This window comes from Mytilus trossulus, chromosome 1, assembly GCF_036588685.1.
Source record: "Mytilus trossulus isolate FHL-02 chromosome 1, PNRI_Mtr1.1.1.hap1, whole genome shotgun sequence".
Lineage (NCBI taxonomy): Eukaryota > Metazoa > Mollusca > Bivalvia > Mytilida > Mytilidae > Mytilus > Mytilus trossulus.
Window position 1 is genome coordinate 5664924 of NC_086373.1, and position 19196 is coordinate 5684119.

General features: G+C 31.6%; 1 protein-coding gene across 2 annotated transcripts; it reads right to left on the reverse strand.

Annotated features, from left to right (window-relative positions):
* Positions 1-3294: 3294 nt before the first annotated feature.
* LOC134706426 (cysteine and tyrosine-rich protein 1-like) lies at positions 3295-18519 on the reverse strand. 2 transcript variants are annotated; one of them, XM_063565357.1, is made up of 4 exons: positions 18486-18519; positions 8028-8145; positions 7378-7535; positions 3295-3754 (listed from the first exon to the last, which is right to left on the reverse strand). In XM_063565357.1, exons 1-4 carry the CDS (start codon positions 18508-18510, stop codon positions 3546-3548), a joined length of 510 nt encoding a protein of 169 aa, XP_063421427.1. In that variant the 5' UTR covers positions 18511-18519; the 3' UTR covers positions 3295-3545. The 2 variants fall into 2 exon arrangements, with proteins under 2 accessions (XP_063421427.1, XP_063421419.1); XM_063565349.1 differs by lacking the exon at positions 18486-18519 and adding an exon at positions 12631-12739.
* Between the last annotated feature and the right edge of the window lie 677 nt (positions 18520-19196).

The window sequence follows — 19196 nt, forward strand, 5'->3', positions numbered from 1 at the left end:
AGTAAAAACATATTACGTTAATTTTCATGTATAAGCAGAAAAGCGTACGACTCCTATGACATGTCCTTTATCATATGACTCTGGTACACATAGCTTCCTGTTACCTATACGATATTTTTACATATTTTATATGTCTTTGAGACTCTAATTATTGTGCAAGTTACATACTGTTCTAACATGTTTAACATAACATATAGAGTTCTCATCTTCACATATCTTCATTCTTTAAAACTATATTGAAATGATCAGTAACTTTAACTCAGTGAAAATTAAACATTTGATAACATTTGAAGACGAGTAAAACATAACGTATAAGATATTTTCGAGCAGTAAGCGTTGATTTCAACGTAAAAAAAGATTGTTAAAACATTTTAACTGTACCTTTGAAAATAAGGAAAAATAGTACAAATGTCGAAAACGTTCGTTGATGCAGCACCATTTTAGTGAAATGAAACCAAGGTAATGATCACCTAACAATATATACAGCCAATCAATGATTTAGATACTGAAGAAAAGGAGCGATGATTAATCAGTGTAGTTGTAACAGTACATATATGATGTGTTTCATTAATCAAAAAACTTCATCCTTATTTAGAAATCATTTATATCAATACCTTGTTTATTTGTAAATACGGTTAATATTATAACGCAAAAAGTACAAAGACGAATGATTTGAGAAGTTTTCAGATTCGAGAGCAGTGTCATTAATGCTATTCTAATCATAATATCGGAAAATATTAAACATAAGATTGTACAGAATATTAGTATTTATTGAATATTTGCGGGAAAATTTAGAGATAATCTCATTTATGTTGTTCTTCTTAATTTGGCACCCCGCGGTCACACGTTGTAGAATCAACGTTGAAGATTTTAGGTTGTACATTGATCAACAAATATTCAATATTGATTCCGTGTTGACATTTCAACGTTAAAATTAGTACATTGTTTCAACGCTGAATCAACATAGTGTTGAAAAACCAACACTGTTTCAACATTGACTTACCAATATATAAATACTCAGTATATATAGTTATAGAATCTTATCAGTATAGATACCAGAAATAGTAAAAAAGAGGTATATATTGGACACATTACAATTCTTATAAAATTGACAACAATATTCACATCAAATTAAATATTAAGTAGATCACTAATTCTAGTCATTGTGATAATATAATTATATATATTTTATGGGCAATCTCAATGGACTAGTGAGAATATTGCTTCGAGATTTATTGCCTTTGAGAAGACGCTGAGCTTGAATATGTATTGATGCTTCTCAAATGTCTTATATTTCATATGAAATCATTTAAGTGGCTACACTTTGATATTGCAAGATGCAGAAAATTCAGGATGAATTAAACTTAAATCCAAGATTGAAACAAAGTTGAATACTACCACTAATCAATGTTGATTCAATGTTAAATCAACCAATTATTAGTTGAAACAATCTTGACTCAAGGTTGATTTTTTTAGAAAATATAATATTCACCCTGAATTCAAATTTAGTAGTTGGTTGAAACAATGTTGAAGCAACCATTATTCAATATTGATTGAAAGTTCAACATCAACGTTGATTCAACATAGCATTTCAACGTTGATACAAATTTGCAAAATCTAATAATAATTCAACATTGATTCAACATAGAAAATAAACATTAATTCAATGTTTAATCAATTGTCCGTGCCTGCTGGGCAATTAGTATTAAAGGAATAAAAAGAATAGAGACTAAAATAGTGCCTGCTAAATTACCGATTGAACTACACAATAAATGCATGTTATTGTTAATATTTTGTTCTAGTATAATTTGGACATGTGAGGAATCTGGATGTTGTTATCAATTCGTTTGATGTGTATTTTGTTTTTGACCTTTAATAAGCTTAATGGACTTTCCGTTTTAAATTTTCCTCGGAGTACGATATTTGATTTTACTTTTCACTAAGATTATCCTAATAATTAATTTATCATAATTATGTTCTGTGCCAAGGCAGGAAAATGGGAGTTGTTATCTGATAGTTCGTCCGTATATAACATGAGCAACACGACAGGTGCTCGATGTAGAGCAGGTTCTGCTCACACTTCCAGAGCACACACAGCTATTGATGGGGTTTGTGTTGCTGTTATACATCTAGTGTGTCTTTGTTTTGTTCACGCATCGTTGACAATATAATGAAATATGATGCGACTGTCGTACAAGTGAGAGGATTAGCGCTATTAAACCAGGTTCAATCCACCATTTTCTACCTTTGAATTTGCCTGTACCAAGTCAGGAATATGACAGTAGTTCTCCATTCGTTAGATGTGTTTTATCGTTTGATTATGCCATTTGATAAACATATTTACACTTTTGGTATTTAGCTAAATTTTGTCTCCAAATGACCTAAGATCGCAACCGTCAAAGTTTACGTTAACCTGTGTGATTCTACGTAATGGCGGACAAAGGAGAAGGTCCGGTAAGAGTCGATTTTGGACTCAAATTTCAGGTTCATCTAACGAAAGATGTTGGACACTTTTAAACACTTAAATGTCTATTTCAATTGATTCGATTAGTTATTGTACAAGATTTTTACTGATTTAGTCATTAAAAACGCTCCGATTCAAGCTTAAATTATGGAAAAATGTTTTTTTCAAAAACGAAAGTGGCCGCATCCGTGTTCATCCTCAACTTTTATATATGTTATGTATTACCATCAAATACAACTTACATTTCAATATTATGAATGAACACGAATGCGGTCACTTTCGTTTAAGACGGAAACCATCTTTAATTTAACTGAAATGCTAAAATTGCTAAGATTTCAGTAATTTAGCATGACCTTATGATGCGAATACCCGATAAATGTGCATTATATTGTCAAAAACAGCCCATATTTATGAATTAGAAGCAATATGCTTTCCAATAAACAAGCCAAAAGATTACATTTTCACAATTTTGTAAAACTGCTATATTTTTGAGCCAAATAAGGGTCTTACTGAATCTACTCCTTTGCATACAAGTGTAAATACGTCTATTAGGGACTTTCCGTTTTGAAAATTCCTCGGAGTTCAATGTTTTGTTATTTTACTTTTTTCTATGTACGTTGCCTTGTTTTGTGTTTTGATGCAATGCAGTGTTCTGTAGTTTCGTTGTTTTTCTCTTATAGTTGATGTGTTTCCATCGGTTGTAGTTAGTAAACCGGGTTTATATTCTCACAATCGATTTATGTTTTTTGAACAGCGGTATACTACTGTTGCCATTATTTAGGCTTGAATTTTTTCTCTAAAGATAATGTTCTCATATATCACTGAGGTAATCATATACATAGGTTTTGGCTTTATTAAGATAACAAAATTTTAACAATTAAAATATATCACAAAGTTTTTGATTCGAAATCCCACATCTATAAATTCATTGTTTAAATCTAGATAATCCAAACGGCAAACCATTCAATGATTGAACATGAATATTATATAAGTACGTTCTATCGGATAAATTAAAACAATTATGCATTGATGTGTAATGAGTATTCAGATGGTGGCTTTAACTAATTCTATGAACAAATCGTTAAGTTTTTGATGATGGCTGATGTGCACAAGGTGGAGCTGTCGGTGGATAGGCCACATCCTGTGGGTAAGCTGGTGGCGGTGGATATGCTCCTAAAGGAGCAAACATTGGTGTTGGTGGGTACGAATAGGTAGCCTGGTACCCAGGAGCAACTCCATAAGCAGGTGGAAGCTGTGAGTAGGTTGGTGGCTGGATCTGTGTAGCTGTTACTGTAATACAAAAGAAGATTGTTATAACACATTAATTTACTGCTGCACAAAATACAATAATTAATTAGTCGTCAATCATTTCGAATAACTAGTATATCTATTCTGTCATTTAATTTGATATTTATATACAATCGATAATGCTTTCCCTTTAGAAAAGATCAGACAATTGTTTTAAAAAACTAACTAAAGCTTGCTTATTTAATATACCATAATAATGTATAAGTACAGAGTCAGCAATTGAATTTGTATCGATAATTGGAGTTTCTATGTGTATCATTTATAAAGCCTTTTTTATTTTGTGATTGTTTACTGTTGTTCTTTTGGTCTTTTATTTGCAATGGCGTGTCGAGTTTGTTTTCTACATGTTTGATTATCCCTCTAAATTCTTTAACTTCTCTTTTACTGGTATCTCGTCCATTGATTTCTAAGGAAAGTACGCATCCGAAGGTATGTAGAATTGTTACTGGTTGCTTGAACAATTTAAAAAAAACTATGGAACGTAAATATCTCGGTAGTATGTACTTGGTTATTCACTAATGCATTGAAATTAATCTACTTTAATAAAAATAAAATATATAAAGGTGGAATATATAATCTGTTGAAGAGGGCTATATCCGATCGTTAGTTCTGTCAGCGTTTTACAATTATGATTTAACAAGCAACTACATAATTTGAATATTTTTTCAATGATGTCACTCTGTTAACGATGGGTTTATTTTGTCTATCCTTACTTTTCAACATGATAGTGACTTTTTGACCGTTGTTATGCCCGCGTCACACTGTCCCGATTTTTATATACGATGGACACCCGAATGCGAAAATTGTAAGTTCGTACGAAGTTGGTCCCGATCTCTTTAAAATACCAGAAATTGACCGAAGCAAGTACGATGAATAAAGAAGTCTATACGATGGCGCCGAAATTATATACGATAGCAAAAGATGGTCATACGAAGGTTAACCAAAAACGTGTATTTAAGCTTCATATCTCAGCCGAAGCCTTCACGGTGGATCACGAAGGCTACACGATGGATTACGATGATGACACGATGGCAATACGATGTCTGTTAGACGTCGTGTACAGCTTACGATGCATTTAAATTATATATCGATCTTTTTGTCTAATTCATATAAAACCTAGTTTATTATCTTCTCATCAACTACACGTAAGTTGCGTGTAGACACAGTCGTGATGGACACTCTAAAACCAAAATGCTCAAAACTTGGTATGCTGTTACTCGTTAAGAATATCTTAAGCACTATTGACTTTAAAGTTCAAATGGCAATATCACCTTTGTGGACACTCTAAAACCAATATGCGTCAAAAGATTTTAACCACATTTGGTATATTGTTTCTCCTTGTAAAGATCTGTCATTTTTTAAGTTCAAGGCCGAAGATCAAGGTCATGCAGATGTGTTGATGTACGAGGCGCGTTTATGATTTTCATTATGTTACTTGATATGAAAAATTGACAAATAATAATATTTGACTTGTAAAAGTAAATCCTGAGCCTGTAATAGCTGCTCTTCTTTTTTCCATTTGAATTAAAAGAAACAACGCTTTCGCCTTTCTTGATCTCATAGAATCATATGATATGAGCTCCATGTTTTGTGAACGTCTTTCTTTACTGTCGTATTAGACTGACCAGTGCATATCGTGCATGGCACTTTAAATGTATTTTGCTGGATTTATTGCCGTCGTAGTTCCATCTTTTCGCCTTCGTACTTTTATTCGATGGCAACATGACGGGATTACGAGGTATTCACGTAGTCGTGTTGCAATCGTAAGACCTTCGGGTAGCTTCGTGATTCATTCGTGTAGACATCGTAATATCAAAACTGCCCGATGCAAACGATGGAAACACGAATGCAATACGATGTTCAAAGACGCATTCCCGGTGACATTACGATGGTGAGGATGATGATACGAACTCAATACGAACCCTCAACATCGGACGCACCTTCGGGGATTTTTTAACATGTTAAAAAATTAGAACCCTTCCCGAAGTTGTCCCCGAAGGCTAGAAAAAGTGGCTGATGGTTCTACGATGGTTAAAGATGGCACTACGAATAGCCCGATATGGAAACGATCAGTCCCAATTTTGAAAAATTCCATAATCGTGTTGCTATTGGCGTAAAATTCGGGACAGTGTGACGCAGGCATTACCAATATCATTGTGCCTTTAATTATTTATACGACAACTGAGTTTACCATATACAACTACATTATTTTTTTTATCGAAACATATCAAATCCCACTGAACATGGTGAAGACCATCAACAGCAGGGGTGTTTATGAACTCATTTATTTACCAAGCTGAAAACCAGACTCGCGATTCGTCTACATAATACTAGTGACGATCTCATCGATGAAAATGAAAAGGCTGAATTCATTACCAAGTAGTGGAGCATTCCGAAAGGTTTGTCACATATTGCCTACGTTATCTTTTTCTGGGGAAGAAAATCCTGAGCTTTTCGAAAAATTCGAAGTCTTTTAAACAGTAAATTTATAATTATGACAAAAATCAATAATAACTCATGTTAATACAGAAGTGCTGACTAAAAGACTGGTGATACCAGCGGCAAGGAAACCTCCACCATCATTTGCATGGACACAGTGGTTGTAAATGTACCAATCATAGATAACAACTTTCTATTTTCTATGCTCGAATCATAGATTACTTTAGTTGTATTTGTCATAACCGTCGAAATTATTGGTTCTCAATGTTCATTTAATGCATTTCGAGTGGAAGAAAATGATGACATATCATATACCACTGTACACTGTGTAATGCGTTTACCATAACAGCAGACTGAGTTGAATGTGTGTGTTTGCAATTTGTGAAATGATAACATATAAAATGCGAATGAATGGTTTGTAATGTGTGTACCACCAGCGACATGTGTGTTTATGTATGTTTGTTTGCGACTGGGGAAATAAAAAAAACCACAAATGAGACTGGATGTTGTGTACTGTTCGCACCACCTGCAGTAGGTGTGTATATGTTTGTCAACAATGATAACATACCAAATGCAACTGAGTGAGAGTAAAAGAGAGACGAAAGATACCAGTGGGACATTCAAACTCATAAGACGAATGTGTGTCAGTCTGTAAATGATAGCATACCAAATGCAACTGGATGTTGTGTAACGTGTGTACCACCAGCAGCATGTGTGTATATATGTGATTGCGACTGGATGTTGTGTAATTTGTGTACCATAATAGCAGGTGTGAATGTGTGTGTTTGTGATTTGTGAAATGATAACATATCAAATGCGACTGAATGCTTTGTAATGCGTGTACCACCAGCAACATGTGTGTATATACGAAAGTTTGCGAATAGGGAAATGATAACATTATAAATGCGTCTGGATGTTGAGTAATAGGTGCACGAGCACCATGCTATGTGTATATTATGTGTTCACAATGATAACATATCAATTGCCACTGAATGATGTGCAATATATGTACCTTCAGCTGCAGGTGTGGATATGTGTGTGTTTGCGCTAGGGGGAATATGACAAATGAATGCATACCTAATGAGACTGAATTGTGTGTAATGTTAGCACCTAATCTGCAGATGTGTATGTGTGTGTGTATGCGATTGGGGAAATTGATAACATACCAAATGCGACTGAATGTTGTGTAATATGTGTACCACCACCAGCCGGTGCTATCACTGTTCCACGGTGTCCTTTCTTCTTTACAACGCACAAAATAACACCAATAATTACTCCAAGAAAAACTATAGATCCTATAACCGCTCCGGCTATTACACCAGAACTGAAAAAAAATGTTATATTGTCTATTAAAATTTTAAAATGTTTAAAAAACTTGAATTTGTAAAAAAACTCGATCTTCAACCCTATTGTTTATTTTATTTTATTTTTCAACATTCGGCCTTGACCAGAAATGACATTTCGTTGCTTCGGAAACATCTTCTGCAACAATTTTCAGAATCCAAAAGTGGCAAAAAAGTATAACCAACGCTGACAAGGAATGAGAACTTTCATGGGGGAAATGATATTTAAAAAAAAACCTTTTAAAAACACCCTAATATTTTGTACTTCTGTTAACTCTTATATAAATAAAAATAGTAGAAAGTAGAAATCCAAACAACCCTGGTTACGTAAACTTGAATTATATTAGAACCACCCAAGGAATATTTATTGTGATTAAAAAACGATGATACTAGTGAAAAAAGAAAACATTTTCAACTTCTGTATTATGAATATAATAATGCTCATAGATAACTATTAAAAGTATGGTACTTACAAATTTTCGCAACAATATCTGTTATATATGTATCCACAACAACTATATTCACAGTACATGTAGTCAATTGTATTTGAGGGAGATGAATGTTCGGTACAGAACTCAAATGCTTCACATACTACAAAAAAATAACCGTTCTTAACAAATGTTTCACATACAACAAAAACAAAACCGTTTTTAACAAAACCACACAAACATACAAACATACAAACAAATGCTTCAACAAGAATATCAATAATGTGGTCATATTTATAAATTTCCTGATTACAAAACTTTGTATTTTCGAAAAACTAGAGATTTTCTTATCACAGGTTAAGATTACATTCGCCGTATTTGGAACAACTTTTTGGAATTTTGGATCCTCAATGCTTTTCAATTTTTTACTTGTTTGGCTTTATAGATATTTTGATTTGAGCGTCACTAATGAGTCTTGTCTGGACGAAACGCGCGTCTGGCGTACTAAATTATAATCCTAGTGCCTTTGATAACTAGTCACATACTACAAAAAACTACGGTTCTTAACAAATACTTCACATACTACAAAAAACAAAACAGTTCTTAACAAATATACTTCACATACTACAAAACGTTCTTAACAAATGCTTCGCATACTACAAAAACAAAACAGTTCTTAACAAATACTTCACCTACTACAAAAACAAAACCGTTCTTAACAAATGCTTCACATACTTCAAAAAAACAACCGTTCTAAACTGATGCTTCACGAACTACAAAAAAATTACCGTTCTTAACAAATGCTTCATATACTAAAAAAAAAAACGTTCTTAACAGATGCTTCACAAAAAAAAACAAAAAACAACCGTCCTTAATAAATGCTTCACAAACTAAAAAAAAAACCCGTTCTTAACAAATGCTTCACATACTTAAAAAAATAACCGTTCTTAACAAATACTTCACATACTACAAAAACAACCGTTCTTAACGAATGCTTCACATACTTTAAAAAATAACTGTTCTTAACAAATGCTTCACATACTACAAAAAAATAACCGTTCTTAACAAATGCTTCACATACTACAAAAAAATAACCGTTCTTAACAAATGCTTCACATACTACAAAAAAAAAACGTTCTTAACAATTGCTTCACATACTACAAAAAACAACAATTTTTAACAAATGCTTCACATACTTAAAAAAATAACCGTTCTTAACAAAAACTTCACATACTTAAAAAAAAAAAACAACCGTTCTTAACAAATGCTTCACATACTACAAAAATAACGTTCATAACAAATGCTTCACATACTTAAAAAAATAACCGTTCTTAACAAATGCTTCACATACTACAAAAATAACGTTCTTAACAAATGCTTCACATATTTAAACAAATAACCGTTCGTAACAAATGCTGCACATACTACAAAAACAAAACAGTTCTTAACCAATTCTTCACATACTACAAAAATAACGTTCTTAACAAATACTTCACATACTTCAAAAATAACCGTTAATAACAAATGCTTCACATACTACAAACTTAACGTTCTTAACAAATACTTTACATACTACAAAAAATAACCGTTCTTAACAAATGCTTCACATACTACAAAAATAACGTTCTAAACAAATACTTCACATACTTAAAAAAATAACCGTTCTTAACAAATGCTTCACATATAACAAAAAACAACCGTTCTTAAGCAATATTTTAAATACTACAAAAACAACCGTTCTAAACTAATGCTTCACAAACTACCAAAAAAAAAAAACGTTCTTAACCAATGCTTCACATACTACAAAAAAACCGTTCTTAACAAATGCTTCACCTACTTAAACAAGATAACCGTTCTTAACAAATGCTTTACATACTACAAAAAATAACGTTCTTAACAAATACTTCACATACTACAGAAAATAACCGATTTTAAAAAATGCTTCATTTACTACAAAATTAACGTTCTTAACAAATACTGCACATACTACAAAAAATAACCGTTCTTAACAAATGCTTCACATATTTCAAAAAAACAACCGTTCTCAAACAATGCTTCAAATACTACAAAAACAACCGTTCTAAACTAATGCTTCACAAACTACAAAAAACAACCGTTCTTAACCAATGCTTCACATACTACAAAAAATAACCGTTCTTAACAAATGCTTCACATACTTAAAAAAATAACCGTTCTTAACAAATGCTTCACATACTACAAAAATAACGTTCTTAACAAATGCTTCACATATTTAAACAAATAACCGTTCGAAACAAATGCTGCACATACTACAACAAACAAAACAGTTCTTAACAAATGCTTCACATACTACAAAAATAACGTTCTTAACAAATACTTCACATACTACAAAAATAACGTTCATAACAAATGCTTCACATACTACAAAAATAACGTTCTTAACAAATACTTCACATACTTAAAAAAATAACCGTTCTTAACAAATGCTTCACATACTTAAAAAAATAACCGTTCTTAACAAATGCTTCACATACTACAAAAATAACGTTCATAACAAATGCTTCACATACTACAAAAATAACGTTCTTAACAAATACTTCACATACTTAAAAAAATAACCGTTCTTAACAAATGCTTCACATACTTAAAAAAATAACCGTTCTTAACAAATGCTTCACATACTACAAAAATAACGTTCATAACAAATGCTTCACATACTACAAAAATAACGTTCTTAACAAATACTTCACATACTTAAAAAAATAACCGTTCTTAACAAATGCTTCACATACTTAAAAAAATAACCGTTCTTAACAAATGCTTCACATACTACAAAAATAACGTTCTTAACAAATGCTTCACATATGTGACCCGCCATGACATTTGCAGGCTTATGGAGGTAGAACGTTATTGTTGATTTTTTTTTAACTACATAATAATTTTATTCATCAAATATTGCTTGTCATTGTTAAAAAATTATAAACATGATAAATATCGAGATTCAATGAAAACGTATTTGTGAAGAAAAGATAAACACATTCCTTGGCTTCTTTTTTGCGGACGCCGAACTATACATCATATATACGTTTTGAAGTTTGACTTTATCGTTTTAAATGAAAAATATTTGAATCTACATTTTAAATTAATATACAAAAAATCAAATTTCTGCTCTATAGATTTCCTTTCATAAATGAAGTCTGAAATATATCCATGATAAATGCACCGCATCGAATGCTTATAAGAGAACACCTACTAATAAACTGTTACGCGTCGCATACTATGTTGAGAGACATGCATAATAAATCTAAATTAAAAAAGGAATTCTTAAAGCTTAGTTGGACAACTTTTAAACTAACTTCATCTCAACAAGTTTAAATAACATGTTTTAAATTGAGCTACAAACAAAACAAAAATGCTCTAAAGACTTTCTTTCATAAATGAAGTCTGAAAAATATCCATAATAAATGCACCGTATCAAATACATATATGAGAATATCTACTTATAAACTGTTACGCGTCGCATACTATGTTTAGAGACATGCATAATAAATCTAAATTAAAAGGGGGAATTCTTAAAGCTTTCTTTGACAAATTTCAAATTAACTTCATTTCAACAAGTTTAAATTACATGTTCTAAAATAGAGCTAAGAATTGTTTGTATTGTAGTAAATTTATTTTTTTGAAATTTTATTCAAATACGCTATTGAACACCACTAAGAGCCAATAAATACAATAATTGTGTACAATTCAGTCACAAAATATGTAATAGATATGTAGTGATTATCCATCGGTATACAACTGTTGCCTTTATTTATCTTCATTAATCAAAACAATTCGTTATATCTTGATATCATAAGTTGTGGTATAAGTGCCAATGAAACAACTCCCTATCAAAGTAAAGCATTATAATTCAAAGTTTGCTTCTTATTAGTTATCAAATGTACCAGGCTTATAATTCAACACGTCAGACGCACGTTTCGTCTACATAAGAATCATCGGTGACGCTCAGATCAAAATAGTTAGAAAGCCAAACAAGTGCAAAGTTAAAGAGCATTGATGACCCAAAATTCCAATAATGTATGAAACATCAATTCGACAGCAAACCAACATAAATTAGCCAAAAACAAAAGCATAAGTATTTTTCAATATATGTGACACCTGTTGTGCTGTCCACGTTTCGGGATGATAGCAGACAACAAAGTACACAAAGAAATATCCGTTGTCATTCGTGAAACCGAAATTCTGTCAACAAATCAATAATGGTGTAGATGATATTGTTTTAATTTAAGTTAATTGTGTCCTCTCTCATCGGGTAGATGAAACAGATCTTAGCTAAAAACCGTTGAGCTAAAAACATGGGTACGCTTTGTTCGAACCGTTTATTGAATGGCACAATTAATTGTTATCATAGTGTAGTATCACATTTTGTCTGGAATGTCTTTTTTTCGGGGTGCCGATGTAATCAAAGAAATAAAGAAACATATTGGGTACTTCAGTATAACATATATTTTTATTCTTATACCTATCCTCAAATTTTTAAAAAGGTTAATGGTAAAATCAATTTTCTGATATAGTAAATATTTTTTTGAATAGTCAATAATGAAAGATATTGTTAATAAACAAGTTTGTGAAAACAAAGAAAGTCAACTTATATACATCCGTAGTTTACCTTTCAATACTAAGCTAAATATCATAAAATTCCAACTAGTATGAGGCGCCATTTTTATTGAATGTAACCACGGGAACACATGGCATCACCTGTAACGAATCAATGATTTTCATTTCACCTAGGTAAACGATCGATGATTGAGACAATTAGGTAACGATCGATCATTGAGACATTTAAGGTAAACGATCGATGGTTTATCCTGTAATTATTTCAAATAAAACAAACAAAACAATAATCGATTACCTGGACCTGTTTAAGTTTATTCTGACATTTCTACAACTTCTGTGTTTTGGTATGATGTGTTTTATATTTACAGATTCGTTAAGATATTTTAAGCATCTGTGAAATATTTTCAATAATTTTGGCAATATGATCCATTATGAGAATGAAAGCAATGAATCTCACGCTTGTAGATTAACTACTTATAATTTTTTTTCAATACACTAAGCAAGTTCTACCCCAGGTATAGATACCATATGCTGTAATTTGGCAAAACCTTTTGAAATTTTTGGTCTTCTAGGCTAGTTGAACTGTACATGGGAACACATATGACATTGTTAATTCAAGTTGTTAATATTGGTGACAAGTGTGAAGACGAAATCGATAACGTTGACGTTGTCCATATTAGCGTGAAAAGAAACAAGACTAGCAATGCACCGCTACGTTAAGAGATGGACAAGATAATTTTTTATTGAAAGAAGTTTTAAACATGAGAAAGACCGATCAGTTTCAAATTAAGAAATAGTATTTTAGAGTTATTCCAAGTCCTGATGGAAAGTCAAGACAAACACTTTGTTGATAATTCATTCTGTAAAATACATTTTATAACACCAATCATAGAACCCCTAGGTGATTTCTATTGTTGTGGCGGAAATATTGGGAAAATAAAATAAAGCATTTACAGAGGAAAACATCATAGAGAAATTAGAGCAAAATCATGCAGTTTATGATCTGCTCATAATGTCTTAATAAAAAAGAAAACAAGACTCCTCATAGCGGCTATGTGTGGATTATCGAAAATCAAATAAAATTACCATACAAAATGAGCATCAAATACCGAGGATTGAAGATAGCTTGGATGCTTTGTGTGGATCTCCGGGGTTCTCATTTGGATATGGAATATCGTCAAATACCAATGATATCTTAGTGAAAAGAAGAAGACTGTGTTTCCAAACCAAAACAGTAGACTCCATCAGTGAACAGGAACGTCATTTGGACTTAGTAATAACAGGCACTTTCTATACTAACTAGTATAGAATGTTCCTGATAATACGGAGTCAACGTTCGAGCGAATAATTTAAACAGTAGTAAGAGGATTTCAGGGGCGTATTTCAGTGCTATACCTTGAGGAAATTATAGTTTATGGGAAATAATTTGATGAAAATTTTTCAAACCGTCTTTGTAAACTATGGACAGACTTGAAACCACTTGCTTCGAAATATGCTTTCATTGCAAGGAATCAAAAGTCTAAAAAGAATGCAAACAAACTGATATTAAAATTAAGTTTAATCTTTTGCGAAGATAGCACCTACGCAAAATGAAAAGTAAAATCATTTTAATGTAAATTTTCATGATACAGAAAATAAATCAAAATATTTCTTACTCCGGCTTCCACCACCAATAAAACTGGCCGCCACGAAATAGCCTAAATGCGGTGCTTAAAAGTGGAGTTAAAACACCAAATATTAAAATCAAAATCAAAATATTTCGACCATAGCAAAAAATTTATGAGATCATACAAAGCAATAGAAAATGAAATTGGATAGAAAAACAAACTAAAGCCCGTGAAATCGTTTTCAAATAGGTTCGTTTGAAATAGAATGCCATGTGTTAGTCGGGGCAATTGTAGTAATCAATTAGGGTTAGATTTCTGCAAATATCCTATGTAGTGTTTGTTTAAGTTAACAGTGTGTGTGGTGTATATAAACAGCCCAGTCTCTACAGAAAGAACGGCCCTATTATGAACCGTCGTCAATATGATAGTACTGAAAGAGTCTAAGACAAAGAAAGTAAACAGTTTTTACTAAAGATATCTATATCACTTTTTTTTTTTTTAAAGCTAGATTCAGAAAGAAGTAGATCTTTTTTTAGTTGGTGAATGTGAATGAGATTATATGAATGCTGTACATATTATCACGACGGGTGTCACATGTGGAGCAGGATCTGTTTACCTTTCCGGAACACCTGAGATCATCCCTAGTTTTTGGTGTGGTTCGTGTTGTTTATTTTTTAGTTTTTTAGTTGTGTCATGTGTACTATTGTTTGTCTGTTTGTCTTTTTTTATTTTTAGCCATGGCGTTGTCAGTTTGTTTTAGATTTATGAGTTTGACTGTCCCTTGGTATCTTTCGTCCCTCTTTAATCACACTAGTTATGAGTTGAAATAATTACAACATTTGGACTAAATAGTATGCTTGTTGTATTCATTTGATATTGATTTAACATAGGTATTCTACTGTGAAATAACACCAGCAAACTCTATTATATGGACAAGCTTCAATATTTTGCATGCCATCCCATCAATACAACTTTGAAGAATAGAGTAATTATGTTGTTCTGTACCTTAAGAAAACCAACTTTATATGCTGTTTATAAATAGAGATTATCAAAAATAAAAAAAGAATTTACATATATAAAACAGCACGAGTGGCCGTTACCGGGGTCTTTCTGTTGTTTTTTTCCCATTGTTGTTAAATAATTTATTTGATGTCTCGTCTCAGTTTCCGTATCATTTTCTTTGTTTCTTTGTACTTTTGATTGCAAAATGCCAATGCATGAATATTCTTGATATACTTGATATGACGCTTATATCAAAATAGTTATATATGTCAAACAAATACAAAGTTGAAGAGCATTGAGGATCCAAAATTCCAAGAAATCGGGCCAAATCTATTCCTGGGATAAGAAAATCCTTAGTTTTTCGAAAAAATAAAAGTTTTGTTAACAGGAAATTTATAAAAATGACCACACCATTGATATTCATGTCAACACCGAAGTTCTGACTACTGGTCTGGTGATACCCTCGGGAACGAAAAGTCCACCAAAGTGGTGTAAATAGTTATCAAAGTTACCAAGATTATAATTTAATACGCCAGACTCGCGTTTCGTCTACATAAGACTCATCAGTGACACTCAAACGATATTGTATTGATGTTAGACATTTATTCAGCGATATACTCCTGTTGCTTTTATATATATATAAAAAGAATAACATTACACATTATAAAGATATCAAGAAATATTTCTTAAACATATCATCTATATCAAACTATTTACAATACAACCACATAATGAGAGATCAATATAAAGCAACAATGATCGTCACAAATATATACCAAACCAAAAAAAAGTAATGGAAAACGACAAAAATGCTGGACTGTGTCAGTGGTTTCCACGGGATTCGAACCCGTTAAGTTTTAAGTGACAGTTAAAATTTGATCTATTCAAAGCGAAGTAACCACTCGACTAAGCCAACACAAGTATTATTGATTTATATATATATTATAAATCTACCTGTGTACTGTGACGACATGTCGGGTAATTCTGTATTATTTATCTATCCTCTGAACAGGTATTCCCAATTGTTAAATTGACCTTTTCAGTAGGTTATTATATATCAGAACATGATCATAATAAAAGATTAATTATAACTTAATATGAATACAACTTTTTATATGATTCTTGTCTCTCATTCTTCTTAAAAGACCTTTTCGACATCTGTCTTTTTGCACAGTTAAGAAGGTTTAGAAAGGTAAAAGAGTTTAAGTAATGTGTCGTTCCTAAAGAAATAGTTGTCGTTTCTAAATACTTACTTAAAAAAAACAAAAATATTTGAATATATGACAACAACCGCCCCGCACCCCACCCTCTCCTTATATATGTTTGTAATTATACTTACCATAATTATATGATTTTAATTTTGGTAAATGTTGCAAGTCACGGAATTGTTATTCAGATTTCTTTATTGTTTTTGATTTAGTATGAAGACATTCAAGCTAGGAGGATCTTAAAATTTCAACGATGAACTCCTAGGTTTCGTGATGAAATTAGTAAAATGAAAAAAAAAAATAACGTATTCAAGACCTGGATATTTAATCCATCATTTATTTACCACCTTTGAGATACCATCCTCCAAGGTCAATTCAAAAGGGGAAATCCATTTCGCTAACAAAATCAAACTTTGCCTCAGATGTCTCCAAAATGCGCTCTTTTCTATAATTTATTTTTATTTGATGTCCAACTTATTTTATATTCAGTGCCAATACGTTTAAGATTTTTATGTTTACTTACTATCTTTGACCTGACTTTTGATTTGAGGTTTCATAAATACTATACACAAATGGTGAGATGCCTATTCATGTACATTTTATCTCTACGGAATTTTGGAAATTAATGGACATGTACTGTCTATCAATTTCTTGCATCAACAAGTATTGTCGGGCATTATTCTGATCGGCGGCCAACCAGATCGTGATGACGACCATATAAGAATATAACTTTTTAGATAGGATTTATTATGTCAATGCCTGATATCAAACACCTGTTTAATTCAAAAGTTTTAACAATAAATCCATTGGATGCATACTGATATATATTGTGTCTAAGATTTAATATATTACATTTGTTTGCTGTAAATCATATTTGTAACTCTTTTTATATATTATTATTTTACACATATTAAATGCTTTTTTTTGTTTTAATTGTATAACTTTCTGTCATGCATTTTATAGCTTGCTAATCAGTATGGGTTTTCTTATTGTCGAAGGCCGTATGGTGACATACACATGTGTATATCTATTTCATTAGGTATCTGGTGGAGAGTTGTCTGATATACCACATCTTGTTTGTTTTAATATCCTACTCAGAAAAAGTCAATGTTGGAAAGCGTCAGTGGTTCTACGGGGTTCGAACCCGCCAGTTAACAAATGTCATAGTTACATTATACAAACGAAGTAACCACTAGACTACGCCAACATCTCTTTAAATTGGTAATTTAAAATATATATTCTAAAATCTATGCAATCCTACATAGGTGAATTAAATACTTTCTATATAATCATATCAATATGGAACTTCGTGTCTGTATTGTGAAGATTAAATACTTTCTGTATTAACCCATCAATGATTTTGCCATTTGTTTATTTTCTCTCAATCGATTTATGACTTTCGAATAGCGGTATAGTTCTGTCGCCTTTATTCAGTAACTTTCTTTTTCAATTTTCTTCAGCGTTCGCTATTTTTGTAATTTTCTTTTTCCTTCATCTTAGTAGAAATATACCGACTTCCCTTGCTACGGAATATATATTTCCCAACTCATTCTGTATTCAAAAAGATGTAGCTGCTACTCTGACTTAATAAAACGTCACTAGTGTCGGAGCAGATAGTTGATGAACCAGGGTTATGTCAAAGAACGTTTTCTAGACAAAAGTTCTTCAGAAGATTCAAACATTTTGTTAACAAGCATCCAGTACCAACTTCACAAATAATGCACGATAGTCTTAAAGTATATATTTATTCTAGGTACTGGCATTGTTTGTCTTCTCTATAACGTTTTTAGTGTTTTTAATTTGCCTTTGTAAATAATTAATCTTTTCTTTTTAGTACATTTTTTTTTTAATGGTAATGTCTTTTTTTCGGGGTGCCGGTGTAATCAAAGAAATAGATAAACATATTGGGTACTTCAGTATAACATATGTTTTTATTCTTATGCCTATCCTCAATTTTTTTAAAAAGTTAATGGTAAAATCTATTTTCTGATATAGTAAATAATTTTTTGAATAGTTAATAATGAAAGACATTGTTTATTAACAAGTGTGTGAAAACAAAGAAAGTCAACGTATATACATCCGTAGTTTACCTTTCAATACAAAGCTAAATATCATAAAATTCCAACTAGTAAGAGGCGCCATTTTATTGAATGTAACGTTGACGTTGTCCTTATTAGCGTGAAAAGAAACAAGACTATAGTATTGCACTGTACATTAATAGATGGACAAGATAGTTCTTTATTGAAAAAAGTTTTAAACATGAGAAAGACCGATCAGTTTTTAAATTAAGAAATAGTATTTTAGAGTTATTCCAAATCCTGATGGAAAGTCAAGAAAAAAACTTTGTTGATGATTCATTCTGTAAATTATATAACACCAATCATAGAACCGATAGGTTATTTCTATTGTTGGGAAATTTTTGGAAAATAAAATAAAGCATTTATAGAAGAAAACATCATAGAGAAAACAGAGCAAAACCATACAGTTAATGATCTGTTCCTATTGTCTTAATAAAAAAAAAAACTCCTTATAGCGGCTATGTGTGGATTATCGAAAATCAAAAAAAATTACCATACAAAATTAGCATCAAATACCGAGGATTAAAGATAGCTTGGATGCTTTGTGTAAATCTCAGGGGTTCTCCTTTGGATATGGATTATCATCAAATACCAATGATACCTTAGTGAAAAGAAGAAGACTGTGTTTCCAAACCAAAACAGTAGACTGCAACAGTGAACAGGAACGTCATTTGGACTTAGTAATAACAGGCACTTTCTATACTAACTAGTATAGAATGTTCC